Here is a 25,095-nt window from a genome sequence, read left to right on the forward strand (position 1 = left end):
GAGCAAAATGGCTGGCGGGAGATGAAAAGGGTATCGTACTAACCGGAACTAATTATATCATAAAAGACTAGAAATTTGCCGGGAAATGAAAATAGTATCGTAATAAGCAGTAGTATCGATATAACCGATATCGATATAACGAGACTTTACTGTATATACATATGATCGAGTATTACGTTTGCACCCCTTATTAATGATTGCAATTTCCCTTATCAAGTGATAATAAACCTTACAAACACAACCCGACACATAATTCTTTACTTATAGCAAGAATACAAAACAGAGATAGAATAAAAACAAAGGTAATTTGCAACACAAATGCAAGACTTCAAATACGGAAAACGGAAATACAAAATCAAACGAAAACAATGTGACGCGCATGCGCATATTATGCTTAATCGACAAAGACTCGATAACCGCAGCTTTTTTTTATCGTATAAAAGTTATTATACGGCGTACACAATTCAAAATGATAGAAAAAAATGTATAAAATGCGGGCAAAGTTGACAGGTATGCGTCACGTGACGAGCGGTCACCGCCATTCAGCGTGTGACGTGCAAAACTTCTGTCAATGTATGTGATATTATTAATCATGAAAAAAATGTTTGAAATATATTGAGGATTCTTGCAACTTATATTGACGTATAACCGCATATGTAGCACAACACAACAGAATTATGTAAGTTTTTTTTGCCATTACCTGAGTTCACGCTGATAACTGGCAGAAGATACAAAATGTCATCGCGTCTAAAAAAAGTCTTCCTGCCACTCCGTATGAAGGGGATACTTTTTTCTTCTTACTTGATCCAGCTCCCCCACTCATTTTTATACCATATCTTACGTTTAAGAAGAAAAAAAGAGCGAAAATGTAAGATTTAACTAACGGCTAGCTTGTTAACTTTGCAACGTTCAAGGGGCGTTGGAACACACACACACACACGGTGTGCCGAAAATGAGATGTCATCTGATTGGTTGTCGGGTGTATCAATCAAGTGAAGGGATGGGCTGACGTTTAGTTTTTTTTTCAAACCTCAACTTTATTTGTATAGCGTCAGTTCATGACAATGTCAGATCACCTTGGCATGCGATTTATCGATAGTACGATAGTATCGACTATTGAGCACTGCTGACCTAAATTATATTCTGTTGTTTGATAAATGCTAAGGCGTGTTTTTTTTAACTCACTAGTTTCTGATTGGCAGGAAGTTGTTGAGGTGCCGACATTGGAGAGTATTTACTTCTAATTGGCTGTTGACGGAAAAGCAGGAAGTGATAGAGTTGCCGGACGTAACTTTCTTTTTTATCCTGTCTTCAAGCATTAGCTTTTCACAGTCTGTTCTTAGTCTGCAAAGGTGTATTTTTATCGCCATTTTAGCAACGCAAAATTCGTTTTGGATCTGAAACGAATTACAAATTATTCCTGTCCGACTGCGCATGCGTGATCCAATGTGGTTTTTGATGTCGTTTCCGGGATGGGCAGTAGGGGTCGCTGTAGGCTATGGTTGGATTCGTCTTTTGCTGTAGGCTTGTTTTCGTTCAATGATCGTCGTTTGCGAGTCGAGAGTGGAGAAAAAGATTTCGTATCACGCAAAAGGGGTGCATAAAAGAGGAAATGTATTTAATGAATGACGATTTTTTTTTCACACTAGTGTGTATTTTCGCACGTATAGGTTTTGTGATAGAGGAGTTTATAGGGCAACCGACGAGTTGTGTCCATAATTTGTAAAATCACTTGAAATGACTTCTACTGAGCGTATTTAACAAAGATCCCACGACATGTAGCTATATTTTACGTTTTAAGACTCGCGCTGAATAGTCAGGAAGTCTTGTTTTGGAGTTGGTGACGAGTCCTCACCCTACGTCACTGAAGGAACGCCCCCGACCGAGTAAGTGACACACAATGCATTTTGGGTACATTGTTTGGTCATTTCAACAAATCCCGTCAATCTTCGCGTACTGCGACAGTTGGCATCGCCTCTGGAAGCAAGCGTATCCACATTTTAACGGCCTAATTAGAGTGCAACACAATGCTTCGACCTGCCGGATTAGCGAGCGAACAGCTATTAATTATGCACCCCTTAGCGAAATTCAAACCACGCCATGAAAATGACAGAGCGGTGCAGGGGGGTCCTTCAGGCAATCAAGTTGCTAAACACTCATGATGTGTCGTTCGCGGACGAGCCGGTTCTTTGAAGTGAACGAAGAGAACATCCAAGCCGAATACAGTGAGTCAGCTCCACCAAGTCAAGATCGTAACCAGAATCGTACGCCTGCATATTATGTCCTACTTGAAACTCCAATTACCTTCAAACTCCGGATATTTGCTCGGAGAGGGCTTGTTCATCACCGCCTGTAGCTTTACTGGCCAGGGAAATGTCAACACTTTTGCAAACCACATGTTTGACTTCGAAGCTTCAAGTGCGTTTGGAATTCAAAATGAATAGTCGGGGGCTGAAATCACCTTGTTTGTGTGTTGCGCAAATGACAACAAGGCTGAAGCAGTTTGGCCCATTTCCGGTGAGCTTCCAAAAACACATTTTAACCGGGGTGATGCAAATTAGGAGTGTACATCCGGGGAAAAAAAACAACCACCTCCTCCCTAAAAATGGATGTGTTGATTACAATTTTTTATTATAATTAAAAAATATTTTTTATTATACAACATTATTTTTATGATTAAAAAGTGTTATAATTACAAACGAAGAATTAATATATAATAATGATTATATATAAATTATTATTATTATTATTATTATTAACATTATTATCATCAGTATTATAAAAATAATAATAATAATAATAATAATAATAATAATAATAATAATAATAATTATTATTATTATTATTATTATTATTATTATTATAAATAAAGCCAAATGTCAAAAAAACTCCTTGCTCATTCCTTGTATATATTCCTTGTATAATAATAATAATAATAATAATAATAATAATAATAATAATAATAATAATAATAATAATAATAATAATAATAATATTTATTATGGTTACAAACTAATAATTTTTATAGAATGTATAATAATGATTATATGTAAATTATTATTATTATTATTATTATTATTATTATTATTATTATTATTATTATTATAAATAAAGCCAAATGTCAAAAAAACTCCTTGCTCATTCCTTGTATATATTCCTTGTATCCCCTTCCTTGTATAATAATAATAATAATAATAATAATAATAATAATAATAATAATAATAATAATAATAATAATAATAAAAATAATAATAATAATAATAATATTTATTATGGTTAAAAACTAATATTTTTTATATAATGTATAATAATGATTATATGTAAATTATTATTATTATTATTATTATTATTATAAATAAAGCCAAATGTCAAAAAAACTCCTTGCTCATTCCTTGTATATATTCCTTGTATCCCCTTCCTTGTATAATAATAATAATAATAATAATAATAATAATAATAATAATAATAATAATAAAAATAATAACAATAATAATAATAATAATAATATTTATTATGGTTACAAACTAATATTTTTTATATAATGTATAATAATGATTATATGTAAATTATTATTATTATTATTATTATTATTATTATTATGAATAAAGCCAAATGTCAAAAAAACTCCTTGCTCATTCCTTGTATATATTCCTTGTATCCCCTTCCTTGTATTATAATAATAATAATAATAATAATAATAATAATAATATTTATTATGGTTACAAACTAATAATTTTTATATAATGTATAATAATGATTATATGTAAATTATTATTATTATTATTATTATTAGTAGTAGTAGTAGTAGTAGTAGTAGTAGTAGTATGATTATGATTATGATGATGATTATTATTATTATTATTATTATTATTATTATTAGTAGTAGTAGTAGTAGTAGTAGTAGTAGTAGTAGTAGTAGTAGTAATAATAATAATAATAATAATAATAATAATAATAATAATAATAAATGTGAGAGTCTTGACTTTTCATCACACACTCAAAGTTCAGTTTAAAATTTACATAGAGCTTCCGGGACCTATGTGTGACATTGAACTTCACATTGAGCTTCCGGGACTTTTGTAAGACAAAACAAAACACGAAAACTAAAAATGAAAAAATAAAATAAAACTGGCATTCCCATTGGTCGCATTTTACATCAACGTGGAAATAAATAGAAATCCGTCGTTGTCCAGACAAGGCATAGAACTGACCCCAGCCGTACAGAGGCTCAAGTCTATAATAACACACGCTAGCCTTGTCTTCGGCGACAACAAATAAACATAGCAGAAGCCGGCGGTCGCGCCAAGCCAAATGCTTCTCACGCCAGAAGCTTTTTACAGTATTCACACAGCAAACATGCCACTAAAATGAAACGACGGGGGCTAACGGGGGGCCCAATCGCACTTACGCAAGCCCTCCTGGGAGGCGCACCAGGTCTCAAAAGCCAAACAGGTCCGATGAAATGCGTTGAAACTCAAAAGCCGCAATCATAAGCTCTTTTTTTCAATTGGGACGCTATGTCCTCCATGTGCTAGGCGTGTGTATTTTTCACGTTTAAAATAATGACACTGTGTGAAGTACAAGACAAAAGTCACTTTTTTTAAAAGCAAGTACAGAGTGAAACGTACAAAAAGAGCAAAAAGTCAACAAAAATGTGATTGATAGATGTATCAAATGACTTTCCGTGTGAAAGGGTCGCTCTGGCTAGCAAAACGTTTCTATCGTCGCTTTGCTAACATAGCGAATTGATGAACAAAAATTGAATATGCGATATTAGCTAACACCGGAGGAACTTCTACCGTCGCTTTGCTAACGGAGTGAATTGACGAACAAAAATGGAATACGCGACATTAGCTAACGCCGTAGAAAATCTACAGTTGCTTTGATCACGTAGCGAATTGACAAACAAAAATGAATATGCGACATTAGCTAACACCGCAGGAATTTCTACCGTCGCTTTGCTAACGTAGCAGATTCAGGAACAGAAATGTAATACGCACCATTAGCTAACATCTAGAAAAGCTACCGTCGCTTTGCTAAAGTAGCGAATTGACAAACAAAAATGAATATGCGACATTAGCTAACACCGCAGGAATTTCTACCGTCGCTTTGCTAACGTAGCGGATTCAGGAACAGAAATGTAATACGTGCCATTAGCTAACATCTAGAAAAGCTACCGTCGCTTTGCTAAAGTAGCGAATTGACAAACAAAAATGAATATGCGACATTAGCTAACACCGCAGGAACTTCTACCGTCGCTTTGCTAACGTAGCGGATTCAGGAACAGAAATGTAATACGCGCCATTAGCTAACATCTACAAAAGCTACCGTCGCTTTGCTAAAGTAGCGAATTGACAAACAAAAATGAATATGCGACATTAGCTAACACTGCAGGAACTTCTACCGTCGCTTTGCTAACGTAGCGGAGTCAGGAACAGAAATGTAATACGCGCCATTAGCTAACACCTAGAAAAGCTACCGTCACTTTGCTAACGCAGTGAATTGACAAACGAAATGAATATGCGACATTAGCTAACACCGCAGGAATTTCTACCGTCGCTTTGCTAACGTAGCGGATTCAGGAACAGAAATGTAATACGCGTCATTAGCTAACAACTAGAAAAGCTACCGTCACTTTGCTAACGCAGTGAATTGACAAACGAAATGAATATGCGACATTAGCTAACACCGCAGGAACTTCTACCGTCGCTTTGCTAACGTAGCAAATTGAGGAACAAAATTGTAATACGCGACATTAGCTAACACCGTAGAAAATCTACCGTTGCTTTGCTAACGTAGCGAATTAACGAACAAAAATGAATATGCGACATGAGCTAGCACCGCATGAACGTCTACCGTCGCTTTGCTAACGTAACGAATTGCCGAACAAAAATTGAATATGCGACATTAGCTAACACCGCAGGAACAAAGATAAATTTTACCGCATTAAATTCTAAAAATACAAAAATATCCATCTATAATTAGCCAAACGACGCCTTGCTTCTCGAAAAGACTGCTAAATACGAGTCAGAGGTCAGCGCGCATAATTTCTCAGTTAGCTTGACGCTAATTTACAATGAGAATAAACCTAGCATTTTTATTTCATGGCCTTTCTGTGAGTCAAACCCTGGCAAAGTTCAATTGATTGGCGTCGCAGTCGATGAGCCCTGACGGCAACGCCGGGGATGCAAACGAGAGCTAAAAGGTGTCATCTTGACTCAAGGGCGATGAAATGAACGGTTCAAGACAGAATTAAGAATACAGTACAGATGTGTTCCTTTCTTTGTTTTTTTTTCTTTCTTACTTTTGACCTAATAACAGAATCTTGGCATCACAGTTTCGCTGCTAAAAGTCCAAAGTGGAACAAATGTGACGAAACATAAAACATGTTGTTTTGAAAGCATGGAGAAAGCAAGTGCAAGGAGGTGATTGCGTCAGCCTCCACGCATGGAGGTTGCCAGAAAGTCTGTCGAAGGTTGAAAAGTGTGTATTCCAAACATTAATTTCCCATAGGAAACCATTAAAATGAGAATAATCCGTTCCCAGGTCCTCATAAAACATAATTTTCTAAGCCTTAAAGGACAACGGACACCATTTTTTTTTTGTTTCTTAACTGACATCAGAAAAACATTTTATAGCATCTAAAATACCCAAAAGACGCAGGCTGATATTTTTAGTCAAATGCAAAACACCAATAAAAATGACTTAAAGTGTCCCAAAACTACTTCAAAATAACCTCGGAAATGGCGAGTTTCAGAAGGCCCCGCCCCCTTGTTCGTGATGTCACGCCAGGACGTCTTGACTTGCTCGAGAATCAAAACAATGGCTTCAGATTTTTTTTTTTTTTGGTCCTCTATTCCCCGCGCCCAGTCTTCGGGTAAAGCCACGTGATTGGTCAAGAACGCAGCAGTGAGCGGAGGTGGTTTAAACATTAAAGAGATAGGCAGACGACAGTGAGAGAGTTTCAACTTTGATAGTTCAAAGGCAGAGTGTAGACTGCAAGGTTAAAATATCCCATCAATCAGGCTCCACAAACAACCCACACAATCCATCTGTACACTTGGTGCAAAAAGCTATCAATCCAGCTAAACAGACACAATTGATGAGGAACTAGGTAAAATTATGGCAGAGAAAGCACCTACAAGGGATCATTCCTCAAGATGGTGAAAGAAGAAGGCTACGTTCCCCATCAACTGTTTAATGCTGATGAAACAAGGCCACTATATTCCATCAAGCCATCAACGACCATCACAAAGGTCAATAAAACGACTTTATTAATACAGTACAGTTTATTTCTTTAATTATAATACCATATCACATTTATTATACATAAAATAAGGTATATTTTGTGTAGTTTTAAGGCGTAGAAAGTAGAAAATTATTTTATATGGGGACCTGGGAACGGATTATTCTCATTTTAATGGTTTCCTATGGGAAATTAATTTTTGGGATACACACTTTTTGCCTTAAACACTCTGTCTGGGAACCAATTAAATTCATAAGCCAAGGTATCCCTGTAATGTACACAGATTTGATTTTCCCATATTTGGAATTGATTTTCCTAATTCATCCTGCGGCGTGTTTAAAAAAAAAAAACCATTCAAGTCCGATGAGTCGACCTCACATTCTTTCAGATGACGAAAATGCAACCGTTGTTTATTTAAGCTTTCACGTCTTTTCTTATACATTGAAATTAACCTCGGCATTTGAACCGTAGCAACCGGCGCGTGCGTAATTTTAACCTGACACTTTAAACACGTGTCTTTTTTTTTCTTCGCCCCCGGGTGTTTATTTTGGGCAGAAGCGACTTGTCACATTGGAAGCTAGTCGGCTACATGACAAAAATGAGAGTTTACAGCTAGCAACTATGCAATGAAAATACTCTCTGTAGCTGGCTATTTATTAGCTATATGGCTATCTAGCTAGTTAGCTAACTGTCTAGCTGGTTATCTATTTGCTATCTGTCCAGCTAGCTAGCTATGTAGCTGGCTATTTATTATGTATATGGCTATCTAGCTAGTAAGCTAACTGTCCAGCTGGCTATCTATCTATTTGAGTTACTTCCGGGTTGAGTGAACGCTGGCGCGTGTGGCTGCCGCTTCTCACTCACAGAAAAAAACGATCCTGCGACTGTTAAGTGACCTTGAGAGTTTTGAAAGGCGCTTAGAAATATAATTTTATTATTATTATTATTATTATTATTATTATAAAAGCGAATACAAATCCAACATTTTTTTTGAATGAAACAATACTTTCGCAGACCACGGACAATAAATGTCATTTTTATGAAAACAATCATATTATTATTATTATTATTATTATTATTATTATTATTATTATTATTATTCATAAGTCTTTTGTCTTCATCTTATGATGTTTCGTTTAGCTTCACTACCTCCAGACATGTACAATTCATTATTATTATTATTATTATTATTATTATTATTATTATTATTATTATTATTAATATTCAGAAGTCTTTTGTCTTCATCTTATGATGTTTCGTTTAGCTTCACTACCTCCAGACATGTACAATTCATTATTATTATTATTATTATTATTATTAGTATTATTATTATTATTATTATTATTAATATTAATATTAATATTATTATTATTATTAGTATTATTATTAGTATAATTATTTTTATTATTATTATTATTATTATTATTATTATTATTATTATTCAGAAGTCTTTTGTCTTCATCTTATTGGATTGGATTGGATTGGATTTGCCTTTATTAGTCTCGCAGTATTATTATTATTATTATTATTATTATTATTATTATGATTATTATAATTATTATATTTTTTTTTCCTGTGTAAGATATTCGTCCATGTTAAGTGCTTTGTTACAGCATTAGCTGTAGTTAAAGCGCGATATAAATCAATATGTATTGTATTGTATTATATTTAGGACCACCACGATATAGCTTATTGTCGCTAACACCGTTGTAAAAACAAACGTTACAATCGAAACACACCTCCACACAATCCATGACGGCATCCAAGCTAACGGCCAACAAAAGCGTTTGTTTTCAAAACAAGTCTTAAAAAGGGGTCCCTTATGCCGTCCCCTCATTGCGACATCAACCAAGCAAAAACGCACACACCCCTCGATATCTCCAATGTATTCGTAAACCGATCTGGCTCAGTAGAGAGGTTAAACTGATTACACTTTTTGGACCGAAGGCAATTATGACACCATCTGAGCGCAATGTATAAGAGGTCCGAGAGTCGGGGAATGGCGGTGTCTCTTCGGGTTTCGGACACGAGGCACTGATTAAATGTGGAGGAAATAAGCTAAGTCCAAATATTGCATTCCACGTAAAATGTCATTAAGGTTGTTACGACGGGCGTAGAAAATCCGCCTTGCTTTGATAGCGCGCTTATAAGGTTGAAAGCAAAAGTAGCTGCAGTGGTTTTGACCTTTTGGATCTTAAATTGGGGAATTGCACAATATTTTGCGTTGGGGTTAAGAATGTTATGCACATACACACACACACACACACACACACACACACACATATACATACACACACAAATGTCCGATCAAAGCCCAGTGTGGTATACCATAATTTCCAGACTACGGTGATACCTTGGCTTACAAACATAATTAGTTCCCAGATAGAGTGTGTAAGGCGAAAAGTGTGTATCCCAAAAATTAATTTCTCATAGGAAACCATTAAAATGAGAATAATCCGTTCCCAGGTCCTCATAAAACATCATTTTCTAAGCCTTAAAGGACAACCGACACCATTTTTTTTTGTTTCCTAACTGACACCAGAAAAAACGTTTTATAGCATCTAAAATACCCACAACACGCAGGCTGATATTTTTAGTGAAATGAAAAACATCAATAAAAATGATTTAAAGTGTCCCAAAACTACTTCAAAATGACCTCAGAAAGTTTCAGTTTCAGAAGGCCCCGCCCCCTTGTTCGTGACGTCACACCAAGACGTCTTGCCTCGCTCTAGAATCAAAACAATGGCTTCAGATTCGGAGAAGATGCTTTCTTGTTACTCATCCAGTTATGAATATGATTCAAATAGTTCCGAAGTGGAAAGCATAAATGTTTTCAATCGATTAAAGAAGTCCTTCCGTGTCAATTCGAGCCGTCTGGACTCCAATGTAGCGTCCCAGAAAATGCACAAGATGGCGCCCAAGCTTCGTTAGAAATGGGCTGATTTGTCTGCTGGGAATTTGTGTCAACTAGTATCAAATAGTAGTCTTGGTGCAACACACAACGATTCACCGTCGCATTATTTATTTATGTTCATAAATTTAACGTTCGTAAAGCGAAAAGTTCGTAAGCCAAGGGGTTCGTAAACTGAGGTATCACTGTAGTTTAGAAAATAACACCAAAAATCGTTTCAGACACAAGCAGTTGTGTGCACCTTGTAAGATGTGCGCAAGTGTTTTTTTTGCGGTGGTGGGCGTGCAGCGGTGGGGCCAGTTCTTGGAAAGATGCAAAGTGTCAGATGACATGACTGCAAAAAGATTGACTGGTCAACGTTTTCGCCCTGACATGAACTTGGCTGCCGTCCTCTCAACGAGGAAAAACAAGCAAAGAATCCTCTATGTACAGCGCTCGCGTTTTTTTTTTATTTGCCAAAACATCAGTCGTGCGCGCAAGGACGCCACCAGCGCTTTCATTACGCTCGTGTCACATATACAGTGACACCTCGGTTTACGAACATCTTGCCTTACGAACTTTTCGGTTTACGAACGTTAAATTTATGAAAATTTTACCTTGGCATACAAACTATTTTTCGGGATACACACGGACCTGCCACAATGAGTGAACGAGCCTGTTCTCCTAACAACAAAATGGCAGCCGACTGTTTTTGTCCTCTATTCCCCGCCCCCAGTCTTCGGTTAAAGCCACGTGATTGGTCAAGAAAGCAGCAGTGAGGGGAGGTGGTTTAAACATGAAAGAGACAGGCAGACGACAGAGAGCCAGTGACAAAATGGATAGAAAACAGTGAAATTTGGACTCGTTTCAACTTTGATAGTTCAAAAGGCAGAGTGTAGACTGCAAGGTTAAAATTCCCATCAATCAGGCTCCACAAATAACCCGCACAAGCCATCTGTACACTTGATGCAAAAAGCTATCAACCCAGCTAAACAGAACACAATTGATGAGGAACAAGGTAAAATTATGGCAGAGAAAGCACCTACAAGGGATCATTCCTCAAGACGGCGAAAGAAAGAAGAATCAAGTGTTTAATGCTGAGGAAACCGACCAATAAAATGACTTTATTATATAGTACAGTTTATTTCTTTAATTATAATACCACAGCACATTTATTATACATAAAATACGGTATATTGTGTGTAGTTTTAAGGCTTAGAAAATTAGAAAATTATTTTTATGGGGACCTGGGAACGGATTATTCTCATTTTAATGGTTTCCTATGGGAAATTAATTTTTGGGATACACACTTTTCAGCTTACACACTCTGTCCGGGAATCAATTAAGTTCGTAAGCCAAGGTATCACTGTACAGTACGTAGCGTTCTGTTGCGTTTTAGCACGACTACCTAGCGGATCGGATGAAACGATGTTTGTTTGTGTAAATAAAGAGCAAAATATGTCGCTAACTGTTGAAATCATTTGTCAAGCACATGTCTGGCCAAGATCTTTTTTTTTTTGGTGGAAAAATAGTCGGCACATGACCTTCACGTGGAGAAGTATTTGACGTCCATCTCCGCCAGGCTTGATTAGGTACTTTTTTTGGGGAACGTGGGCCAATTAGATTAGATATCGGTATTTAAAAACACACAATCTTGAAAACATCAATTGTGGGGACATTTTTATATTTTATGGGGACCGATCCAATTGAACAAATTTAAATTTACCCTTCGAGGCCTTCAGATTAAATGCCGGTATATAAACACACACACAAACACGCACACATTGTTTTGAAAACACACACACATACTATCTTGAAAACTTCAATTGTGGGGACATTTTTTTGTTATGGAGACCAATCCAATTGAACAAAAGTGAAGTTCACACTTCGAGGCCTTTCTGCAAAATGGGAAAATCTGGATGATTGCTTTCAACGCATCATCAAAAAGAACTCAGGGAGTGGAAAGTACACACTTCAGATTAAATTCCAGTATACAAAACACACACACACACACACACACAATCTTGAAAACTTCAATCGTGGGGACTTTTTTTTAAATGGGGACCGATCCAATTGAACAAATGTGAAGTTAACCCCTCGAGGCATTTCTGCAAAATGGAGGAATCTGGATGATTGTTTTCAACGCATCATCAAAAAGAACTCAGGGAGTGGAAAGTACACACTGTAAAGTGTCCTTGAGAGTTTTGAAAGGCGCTTATAAATGAAATGTATTATTATTATTACTTCAGATTAAATTCCAGTATACAAAACACACACAATCTTGAAAACTTCAATTGTGGGGACTTTTTTTAAAAAATGGGGACCGATCCAATTGAGCAAATGTGAAGTTAACCCCTCGAGGCATTTCTGCAAAATGGAGGAATCTGGATGATTGTTTTCAACGCATCATCAAAAAGAACTCAGGGAGTGGAAAGTACACACTGTAAAGTGTCCTTGAGAGTTTTGAAAGGCGCTTATAAATGAAATGTATTATTATTATTACTTCAGATTAAATTCTAGTATACAAAACACACACACACACAATCTTGAAAACTTCAATTGTGGGGACTTTTTTTTTAAAATGGGGACCGATCCAATTGAACAAATGTGAAGTTAACCCCTCGAGGCATTTCTGCAAAATGGAGGAATCTGGATGATTGTTTTCAACGCATCATCAAAAAGAACTCAGGGAGTGGAAAGTACACACACTTTACCATCAGAAAACGCTCAAATCAACGAGTACATCCATCACAAAGTCTGAAATTGAAAAGGCAAATTTCGTTTTCGCTATCATACCAATTCCCATGTAATGTCTCGCGGAACATGTTCTTTTTCCACGCCGAGAAAACCAACCCCTCCGCTGGCGTGGCACTACTTTGCGGTCGTATGCGTTACAGGTAAAGCTCCAATTCCACAAGTCAACACACTGATCAATGTCAAGCTGTCACTACCAACCCCCTTCAACCCCCCCCCCCACTCTTTCACAAATGGAAAAAGCAGTCCAAACTTGAAGGATTTTAGTCCAAATACACAATTAGTCCACAATTTGTGTAGGGCAAAGCCGTGTTTATTTTCACAAGCGCCGGCCTTTTGCGGAGAAGGGATTCGGATGGTGAAAAGCTAACACATATGCTGAACATAACCAAACAATACCCACACTTGATCCTTTTAAATAGGGAGGGGGGGGCGGCTTTACGCGTTGAGCTCTCCCCGCCACTGCAAGTATTAAAGGACAACCGACGCCTCCGGACAAGTGTCCATAATTTGTAAAATGGCTTCAAATGACTTCTACTGAGCGTATTTGACAAAGATTCCACCGCATATAGCTATATTTTACCTTTTAAGACTCGCGCTGAATATTCAGGAAGTCTTGTTTTCGAGTTGGTGACGATTCTTGACGTCACGTCACGGAAGGAACGCCCCTGACCAAGAAAGGACACACAATGCATTTTGGGTAGTTTGTTTGGTCTGACATTGTGTTGATGTGTTGATGGCGAAATTAGAAGGAAAAAATAAATAATGTGATGGGTGAATTGTTGTGTGTTGCACCAAGATTACTATTTGATACTAGTTGACAGAAACCATCTGCACACTTGACGCAAAAAGCTATCAACCTCTGCTAAACGGACCACAATTGATGAGGAACAAGATAAAATTATCGTAGAGAAAGCTCCTACAAGGGATCATTCCTCAAGATGGTGAAAGAAGAAGGATACGTTCCTCATCCAGTGTTCTGATGAAACAGGCCACTCCATTCCATCAAGCCATCAACGACCATTACAAAGGTAAATAAAACGACTTTATTATACGGTACAGTTTGTTTATTTAATTATAATACCATAGCACATTTATTATTCATAAAATAAGGAATATTTTGTGTAGTTTTAAGGCTGAGAAAATTAGAAAATTCTATTTTATGGGGACCTGGGAACGGATTATTCTCATTTTAATGGTTTCCTATAGGAAATTATTTTTTGGGATACACACTTTTCACCTTCCGCACTGTCTGGGAACCAATTAAATTCGTAAGCCAAAATATCACTGTAGCACCTGAAAATACATATAACTGGCTGAAAATGTCTGCTTCTTTTTTTTCTTCTTTTCTTTCTTTTTGCCGCTTGGTCATAAAATGGTGAAAGACATTGAAGAATGTGAGCAATTGTTATAGCGGAAATAGATCAGACGTTCTCTTTTAAGGAAGGCGGGAGGTGCGTGGGGGGGGGGGGCATAGATCTCCTTTATTATCTTTCCAGCAGCAGATTCCATTGCACCCTCGTGAAGCGTACGTCTCCACACGTCCAAACATAGTACCATCCCCCCACCCCCTCCTCAACTTAATTGGTTATAATAATAATCATAATAATACATTTCATTTATAAGCGCCTTTCAAAACTCTCAAGGACACTTTACAGTCACAGGATTTTATTTTTTTTTTGCGTAGCGTTCCCAGAAAGTGTGTGTAAGGTGAAAAGTGTGACTTCCAAACATTATTTTCCGACAGGAAATCATTAAATTGAGAATAATCAGTTTCCAGGTCCCCATAAAACCTAATTTCGTACTAAATAAGGCTTAAAACTACAGAAAATATCCCTTATTTTATGTATAATAAATGTGCTATAGAATTGTAATTAAAGAAATAAACTGTACTATATAATAATGTCGTTGTATTTTTTTAGTGTAATGTATTATTATTATTATTCAATGGAATTTTCAATTGAGAAAAAAAATGTCGCTATATTTTTTTTTTTTTTTTTTTCAATAGAATTTTCATTTTTTTTTATTTTATTATATAAAAAATGTATTATTTATATAATAATATTCTGCAGGATATATATATACTGTATATACAGTAAAGTCTCGTTATATCGATATTCTCGGGAGTCGGAAAAAATATCGATATAACCGGACTATCGATATATCCGATCCTGCGCGCATGTACATTTTCTCCTTGCGTTCATAAAAATAGTATTGTAAGCAGTACTATCGATATAACGAGACTTTACTGTATATACTGTGTATATATATATATATATATATATATATATATATATATATATATATATATATACACAGTAAAGTCTGGTTATATCGATATCGGATATATCGATAGTCCCGGTTATATCGATACTATTTTTATGCACGCACGGGGAAAATTACATGCAAACAGGGTCGGATATATCGATAGTCCCGGTTATATTGATATTTTTTCGGGCTCCCTTGGATATCGATATAACGAGACTTTACTGTATATATATAGATGTTATGTATTATTATTATTATTATTCTGTAGTTTTAAGCCTTATTTAGTACGAAATTAGGTTTTATGGGGACCTGGAAATGGATTATTCTCATTTTAATGATTTCCTATCGGAAATTAATGTTTGGAAGTCACACTTTTGACCTTCCACACACTTTCTGGGAACGCTGCGCAAAAAAAAAATCCTGTGACCTTAAAGTGTCCTTGAGAGTTTTGAATGGCGCTTATAAAGGAAATGTATTATTATGATTATTATTATAACGACAGAGTGTATTATTATTATTATTATTATTCAATTGAAATTTCAATTGAATTTTCAATTGAAAAAAAAATTCGATATATATTTTTTTTTCAATAGGATTTTCAACAGGATTTACATTTTTTTTTTTAATTTAATTATATAAAAAAATTATTCTTGATATAATAATACATTTCATTTATAAACACCTTTCAAAACTCTCAAGGACACTTTACAGTCACAGGATATTTTTTTCTGCAGGATATATATATATGTGTATGTTACGTATTCTTCTTATTATTATTATTATTCAATAGAATTTTCAATTGAAAAAAATGTCTATATATATATATATTGGGGAGTTTTAGTTATTTAGGTTAGATTTATTTCACCAGTAAATTGACCAAAACCACCATGATTTTTTTTTTTTTTTGGGGGGGGGGGGGTCCTAAAAAACAGCAAATTTTTAGTTGAACTAAAAAGCACGTCCAACGACTGCGCCGTCAAAAAAAACTTGTGGAACTCACGTCGGAGCTCTAATTAAAGTCTCGCCGTCGGCTGTTTGCAACGAGGGACTCGCTGGCGAGAAGGAAACAACTTAATCTTTCTGCAATATCCTGTTGTGTTTCATGCTTAATTCACTTGTTGTTTTGAACGTTATTGCATTTTTTTTTTCATGTCTGCATAAATATTAAAAAGAGATCCAGCAAGAGAAGCCCTGATCATGTCTGAGACTTTTGATATTGTTCTTCGGCTCTACCAAGCTAACCTAAATAAATAAATACATAAATAAACAAGAATTCTTAAACCGCATGATGTGAAATAATAATCCATTTCATTTCTAAGCGCCTTTCAAAACTCTCAAGGTCACTTCACAGTCACGGGATAAGATTTTTTTTTTTCTGCAGGTGAGCAGCGGTGGCCACACGCGCCAGCGTTCACTCAACCCGGAAGTAACTCAAATAGATAGAAAGATAGTTATCTAATAGCTAGCTAGCTATCTAGATAGCTAATATGTTTCCTGACTCAAGTTGATAGCTAGCTATATTGCTAATAGATAGTTCTCCAGCTAGCCAGATAGCTAATAGATAGCTTACTAGCTAGATTGGCTTACTAGCTAGATATCTAATATGATTCCAGACTCAAATAGCTAGCTAGGTATATTGCTAATAGATAGCTTTCTAACTAGCTAGACAGCTAATAGGTAGCTTGCTAGCTAGATAGCTAATATGTTTCTTGACTAAACTAGCTAGCTAGCTATATTGCTAATAGATAGCTCTCCTGCTAGCCAGATATCCGATAGACAGCTTACAAGCTAGAGAGCTAATATGATACCTGACTCAAATAGCTGGCTAGCTATATTGCCAATAGATAGCTCTCCAGCTAGCCAGATAGCTAATAGATAGCTTATTAGCTAGATAGCTAAAATGATTCCTGACTCAAATAGCTAGCTAGCTCTATTGCTAATAGATAGCGCTCTAACTAGCTAGACAGCTAATAGATAGCTTGCTAGCTAGATAGCTAATATGATTCCTGACTCAAAACAGCTATCTAGCTATATGGCTAATAGATAGCTCTCCAGCTAGCCAGATAGCTAATAGATAGCTTACTAGCTAGACAGCTAATATGATTCCTGACTGCAAATTTCCCCATTGTGGAACGAATAAAGGTGTTCTGATTCTGACTCAAATAGCTAGCTAGGTATATTGCTAATACATAGCTCTCTAGCTAGCCAGGGACCCCAATAGCTAGCCAGCTAACTCGAGCGCTAATATGTTTACTGACTCAAACAGCTAGATAGCTATATTGCTAATAGATAGCTCTCTAGCTAGCTAGATAGCTAATAGATAGTCATGGATGGCTAGGTTTCAGATGGATTTCATTGACAACGTGCGCACCGTATTCGCCTTATAGCTGATTTGCCGAGACGAAATGGTGCGCTTTGACTGTGATTAGGGAACACTGTGGTATGCGGGGCTGGATTTGTTTGGCGGGTTTTTTTTTTTTTTTTTTTTTGGGGGGGGGGGCATGGAAACAAGATCAGTTAAGCGGCTGTTTTTGCAATTACTTCGTCTTTGGTATTTTTTTTTGTAAAACAAAGTTGCAGGATGACAGACGATGGTATGCAATGATAATATTTTACTCGGACAGGATGGGCTCGGGTTCAGTTTGAACGCCTCGTTCGACAATTGGGTTTTTTTTTTTAAGGAAAAAAAATGTTCCACGGCATTCAAATAGTGGTTTCCTTAAATATAACCCAGTAGGCTGTTGCTCTCATCCCATAATAATCATTTTTACAGCTCTATGACACTCCTTTTGAACTATCAGTATTAATCAACAAATTACCCCAGATGAAAATTATGACATTTTAATGACGTATTATTCAAAGCAACGCTGTCAACTTCCTATTTATTGATGTATATACTTATTTGTGTATTTACCATTTATCTATTTATCTATCTATTCATCCATTCATCTATTCATTTATTTATTTATTTGTGTATTTATTTATTTATCTATTTATTTATCTATGTATCTATTTATCTATTCATGTATCAATTTATTTATTTAATTATTTATTTATTTATTTCGACACTTATTTATTTGTGCATTTATTTATGTTTTTATTTACCTGTTGATTTATTTATTTATTTATTTATTTCGACACTTATTTATTCATTTGTGCATTTATTTACATTTTTATTTACCTGTTTATTTATGTATGTGTTTATTTATTTATTTAGACACTTATTTATTTGTGCATTTATTTACGTGTTTATTTATGTATTTATTTATTTATTTCGCCATTTATTTATTTATTTGTGCATTTATTTACGTTTTTATTTACCTGGTTGTTTATTTATTTATTTATTTAGACACTTATTTATTTATTTGTGCATTTATTTACGTTTTTATTTACCTGTTTATTTATGTATGCATTTATTTATTTATTTCGCCACTTATTTATTTATTTGTGCATTTATTTACGTTTTTATTTACTTGTTTATTTATGTATTTATTTATTTCGACACTTATTTATTCATTTGTGCATTTATTTACATTTTTATTTATCTGTTTATTTATTTATTTATTTATTTAGACACTTATTTATTTATTTATTTATTTCGGCACTTATTTATTTGTGCATTTATTTATTTATTTATTTATCTATTCACTAATTTATTCACTTATTTATTTTTGTTTTTGTTTACCTGTTTGTCTATTTATTTTTTATGTATTTATTTGTTTATTTATTAACTTGTTGGTGCATTTATTGGTATATTTATTCCTTAATACATTTATTGATTTATATACTTATTTGTGTGTTTATGTATGTATGTATTTATTTATTTATTTATTTACCTATTTATTTATGTATTTATTTATTTATTTATGTATCTATTTATTTATGTATGTATCTATGTAGCTATGTATCTATCTATTTATCTATCCATTTATTTATTTATGGATGTATTTATTTATTTATTTATTTATGTATTTATTTATGTATGTATTTATTTATTTATTTCTTGACTGACTTGTTTCTGAATGTACTTCTTATTTTGTTTTTGCCGCACACGTTTGGCGTTTGCACGCGAGGACGTCGACTCACCATACACTTGTTGGGTTTCTCCCCCGAGTGAACCCTCATGTGGATGAGCAGCTTGTAGCGAGCGTTGAAGGGCTTGTAGCGCCGGATGCATCCGGCCCAGAAGCACGTAAAATCTTCGCCTTTCCGTTGATCAATATGAACTTTTTCAATATGCCTCACCAGCTCCTCCTGTTGCCCGTAGGCGGCGCCGCAGTCGATCCAGCGGCACGACTGCCGATCGCCCGGCGCCAGCCCGACTTCCTCTCCCGCGGACGGGCCGTCGGACGATGCGGACTTAAGTCCCGGGGACGACCCCGCCGTCTGTCGATGGCAATATTGGTGCAAGTGGTAAGGCGGCGGCGGCGGCGGCGCGGCGGCGCGAGGGTGCTGATGGAGGTGGCGCAGGTGACCATCGCGTCCGCCAGAGTGATGTTGGAAACGGTGCTGTAAAAGCTCCTCGTCGCCGGAGGGGAAGTCGTCTAAGGGTTCCTGCTTGAGGGCGGCCTCTTGCTTTAGGGCGGCCCCCGGTCTTTGGCTCATGTCCAGCAAAGTTTCCTGTAGCGTCCCGGACATTAGCGTGAATAACTCCGAGCTTCCCGTATTCCCCAGGGGGGTCCCTGCGACGCCGCGGCCCGGTTGCATGGAGCCCCGCTCCTCAAACAAGCCTTGTTCCGGCTCCGACGAAGATACCGATGAAGAGGATGAGGATAGAAGGCAGCTGGCGGGTGAGTTTGATAGCCGGCAGGGGCTGCGACGCCGCGTGGGTCCGCGGGGGGACGTTGACAACGAAGACGAGGAGGACGACGAAGAGGAAAATCGTCCGCCCGGCGAGAGATTGGCGTGAAAACCGTCGACGCCGTTGATCTCCTCCGGGGAGGCCGACGGAGAATCCTGCCGGAGCGGCGAAAGGCGACGTCTTTTCAGGTCGCCGGCGGTGAGTAGACGCGACGAATGACGACAGCCGGACGGGGACAAAGCCGACGGGGAGGAGCCGTGTTCATTATTAAAGGCTCGCGACGCCATTTCGGCATTTGATGTCCGTAAAAGCATCCCGGATCTGGAGTCGGGAAATCCAAGATGGATTCCGGGCGCCATGTTTGAGATGGTGTAGCCCATCGCGTCTTCTTCCTTGATGGAATACGGTAGAGATGATGGAGCTCTGTTGGAAGCGGCGCAGCTCAGGCTGGGTGAGGCCGAGGGAAGGGTCCTCTGAAAGGTGGATGACCTACAATTGGGGGAGGGGAGGGGGTACCCAAAAAAAAAAAAAAAAAACAAAAGTCATCACAAAGAGAGCAACATGAGCTTCATCATCTGAGCAACCGTTGACAGACGCAGACCTATTCAATGAAAAGTCAGAGACCAAACTAGGGCCAGTTTTCTGATTTTTTTTTTTTTTTTTGCTACATATATTTTAATATATTTTTTTGGGGTCAAGACATTTTATTGTAATTTAATTTAAATTAATTGTATTTTATTTTTGTATTTGTTTTATTTATTTTTTCATAATTTTGTGTGTTTTATTTTTTATGTTTTTGTTTTTTTTTCCAGTGGATCAAAGCGTATTTTATTGTATTTTTTTTTCTCTGCCAAGGAATAATTACTTTTATTTTTTTAATTGTATGTTATTTTATTTTGTTTTTCAAGACACTTTATTGGATTTAATGAAACTTAATTTAATTGAATTTTATTTTTTTTATTTATTTTGCATTTTGTGTATTTTATTTTAATTTAAATGTTAATTGTATTATTTCTCAGTTAAATTTTGTTATTGTAATTTTTTCATGTTTTATTTATGTTTTATTTTTTATTTATGCTTTTTAATTTTTTATGTTTTATGTTTTATTGTTTAAGTTTTATGTATTATGGTTTATTGGTTATTGGTTATTTGTAATTTTTTTTTTTTTTTTTTTTTTTTTTAATTGTAATTGTAATTGTATTTTTATTTTGTATTTTTTTTTTTTTATTTGCTATTTGCTATTTTGTATTTTGTATTTTGTATTTTTTTTTTCAAAAATATATTTTATTGTATTGTATTTCATCTTTTATTATTGTATTTTATTTTTTATTTCTTGGCCAAGACATATTTTATTTTATTTCATTTTATTTTTTTGGTCAACACATTTTATTGTATTTAATTTAATGTAACTTAATTTAATATAATTTGATTTTTGTATTAATTTATCGTATTTTATATTTTATTTTATTTTTAATTTAATTTAATTTTATATTATATATATATATATATATATATATATATATATATATATATATATATATATATATATATATATATATATATATATATATATATATATATATATATATATAGTAAAGTCTCGTTATATCGATATCGGATATATCGATAGTCCCGGTTATATCGATACTATTTCTATGCACGCACTGAGAAAATTACATGCAAACAGGGTCGGATATATCGATAGTCCCGGTTATATCGATATTTTTTCGGACTCCCTTGAATATCGATATAACGAGACTTTACTGTATACAATAAAGTCTCGTTATATCGATATTGTATACAGTAAAGTCTCGTTATATCGATATTGTATACAGTAAAGTCTGGTTATATCGATATTCTCGGGAGTCCGAAAAAATATCGTTATAACCGGGACTATCGATATATCCGACCCTGTTTGCATGTAATTTTCTCCGTGCGTGCATAGAAATAGTATCTATATAACCGAGACTATCGATATATCCGATATCGATATAACGAGACTTTACTGTATATATATATATATATAGTTTTCTTTTTTTTATGTATTTCTTATTTTTTTGAGGGTGTTCAAAATATATTTTATTGTATTTTGTTGTATTTTATTGTATTAATTCATTCCATTATTTATTTGTTAATTAATTTATTTATTTTTATTTTTCGAAGATTTTAATAGAAGAAGAAGATTTTTTTTTGAGGGTGTTAAGACATTTTCTTTATTGTAATGTAATGTAATTTATTGTAATTTATTGTAATTTATTGTATTGAATTATATGGTGACAATTGGCTTGAAACTAAACCAAGTAACAAGAGACAACAGGTATAAAGCAACGTTAGTTAGTTAGTTAGTTAGTTGAAACTAACTAACTAACTAACAAACTAACTACATCCTCGGAAGAGTTTGTCCATGACAATGCTCCGTATTATGGTGGGAATTTTTTGGTGGTCCGGAGGGGGGCTCCTCAGATTTCCCCGCGCTTTGCTGTGATCCCCGACATAATCATTCCTGTCAGTTGGCTCATTATGGATTTTGTGAGGAGATCCTTCCTGAGTGATGGGAGAAGATCTCTTTTTTTTTTTTTTGGTCTTCTTTCTTCTCACGATGAAGGAATCGTCTTTGTCGTGCCCCTCCCCCAACCCCCGCCACCCCACTCAAAGAAAAACGGAGCCGCGGAAATATTAATCATAATAATAATAATCATAATACATTTCATTTTAAGCGCCTTTCAAAGCTTTCAAGGACACTTTACAGTCACACACAAGCATAGTTACTATAATAAATAAAATACAATCACAAATAGAATATATTATTATTATTATTATTATTATTATCTATCCATTAGCTGTTGGCTATCTGGCTATCTCTTAGCTATTTATTCACTATAGAATAGCTAGCTTTCTATCTATTTGATTTATTTTCGGGTTGAGTGAACGGTGGCGCGTGTGGTTGCCGCTGCTCACCCACAGAAAAACGAAATTAGGTTTTATGGGGACCTGGAAACGGATTATTCTCATTTTAATGATTTCCTGTCGGAAAATAATGTTTGGAAGTCACACTTTTCACCTTACACACACTTTCTGGGAACGCTACGCAAAAAAAAAACACAACCTGTGACTGTAAAGTGACCTTGAGAGTTTTGAAAGGCGCTTAGATATGAAATGTTTTATTATTATTATTATTATTATTATTATTGTTATTATTATTATTATTATTATTATTATTATATAATAATAATAATAATAATCTAGACAACGACGTTCATAATAGATAGATAACACAGTAGATAGCTAGCTAGATAGCTAGCCAGCCAGCTACACCGCTAATAGCTAACTAGCTAGCTAGCTAGCTAGTCAGCCTGCTAGACTGCTAATAGCTAGCTAAAAGCTAGTTAATAGCTAGCTAATAGATAAATAACAGCTAGCAATGAGGTAGCTTGATAGTTAGCTCAACTGTCATAATTTATGATGTAAGAGGAACCCTAACCATGAATTTGCTGATTACGTATTAGCTAGCTAGCTAGCTAGCTTTCTATCTACTTACGGCGCGTTCACTCAGTCACAAGTTTACCTAGCGTCCTGGTGAGGAAGAAGATCGGGCGCGGGACTGTCACACTGGACGCTCTGCGGGTAAAGTCCACCCGGGTGACCCCCCAAGGGCAGCGGCAAACTCTGCCCACACGACATCAAGATGGCCCCCAGTTCGCTGCCGTCGTCGTTCTTGGCTAAGCTAAAGCCGACGTGACCTGGAAGCAGAGCGGCGGCGGCGGCGTTATGCTAATAAACAGAAATGGTCATGGGTTGGGGGGACAAGACATGGCCTGCCAACGTCAGCTCGCGATCCAGCGGTAGGCCTGCAAGGCCTTCTCTGCTGGCCTAAAAATAACCGAATCAACCGAAAACACAGTGCTGGGCATGAAAAAAAAAATCAGTGTATTAGCTAACTAGCTATTAGCTATAGAGGGTGGCTAGCTATCCAGCTTGCTATCTGTTGGCTGTCCGTCCGGGTGTGAACAAGAACCACAGAAGAAGAGCCGTGTTTCCGACGAGAATATTTGGATGGTTATCTAGCTGGCTACCGAGCTAGCTAGATGTCTAGCTGGCTGGCTGCCTATCTAGCCTATCGAGCTATCTATATATAAGCTGATTAGATATCTAGCTAGCTATCTGGCTGGCTATCTATTAGCTAGCTAGCTAGATTTCTATCATTACCTATTAGCTATATCTAGCTGGCTACCGAGCTAGCTATCTATTTGCTAGATGTCTAGCTGGCTGGCTGCCTATCTAGCTATCTATATATAAGCTGACTAGATATCTAGCTAGCTATCTGGCTGGCTATCTATTAGCTAGCTAGCTAGATTTCTATCATTACCTATTAGCTATCTACTAGCTATCTATTAGTGGTCTAGCTGGCTGCTAGCTATCTAGCTAACTATCTATTAGCTATTTATTAGCTATCTATTAGCTACCTACCTAGCTATCTCTTTGCTATCTGATAGTTTTCCATTAGTTATCTATTAGCGCTCAAGCTGCCTGGCTATCTAAGTATCTATTTACTACCTATTAGCTATCTATTAGCTAGCCATCTAGCTTTTTATTTATTTGAGTTATTCCGGGTTGAGTGAAGGCTGGCGCGTGTGGCTACCGCTGCTCACCCACAAAAAAACTTTTACTGTGATTGTAAAGTGACCTTGAGAGTTTTGAAAGGCGCTTAGAAATGAAATGTATTATTATTATTATTATTATTATTATATTTTACACACATTTTACAATGGCACAAAATGGAGGACATGGACATTGGAAGACATACAGAGGCAGGACACAGTCCAGAGACACCTGGTGTAAATTCAGCACACGTGTTGGCTCACCTACCTAAACAGCCACTGATGTCAGCATTACTAACAAAGAACACACAAAAAATAGAAAAGGAAATAAGGCCTCCCTTGTTTCTTTCTTTGCTACTTTAGACCTTTTTGTTCTGATGACTTTGTTTGTAATTTTGTTCCTGCCGACTTCATTTCACACAATTTGTCAAATACACCTTGCTTCTCCATTTTGCCTGCTTTTTTGGGGTGCACCACCACCACCACCACCACCACCACCACCGTTGATTTTGTTTGCTACTTTGGACCTTTTTTATCT

At 35.8% G+C, this 25,095-nt stretch overlaps 1 protein-coding gene across 2 annotated transcripts in view; it reads right to left on the minus strand.

Annotated features, from left to right (window-relative positions):
* The window catches only part of glis1b (GLIS family zinc finger 1b), a 91,716-nt gene that overhangs the window by 42,338 nt on the left and 24,283 nt on the right, over positions 1-25,095 (minus strand). For both annotated transcript variants that reach the window (XM_089001608.1, XM_089001607.1), the window contains exons 2-3: positions 23,525-23,699; positions 19,245-20,448 (exon numbers count right to left, since the gene is read on the minus strand). In XM_089001608.1, coding sequence (XP_088857734.1) covers positions 19,245-20,448; positions 23,525-23,699 — 1,379 coding nt within the window. The remainder of the gene's footprint in view (positions 1-19,244; positions 20,449-23,524; positions 23,700-25,095) is intronic.

The sequence above is a fragment of the Hippocampus bargibanti genome, linkage group LG07 (assembly GCF_051943395.1).
Source record: "Hippocampus bargibanti isolate YZ-2025 linkage group LG07, ASM5194339v1, whole genome shotgun sequence".
Lineage (NCBI taxonomy): Eukaryota > Metazoa > Chordata > Actinopteri > Syngnathiformes > Syngnathidae > Hippocampus > Hippocampus bargibanti.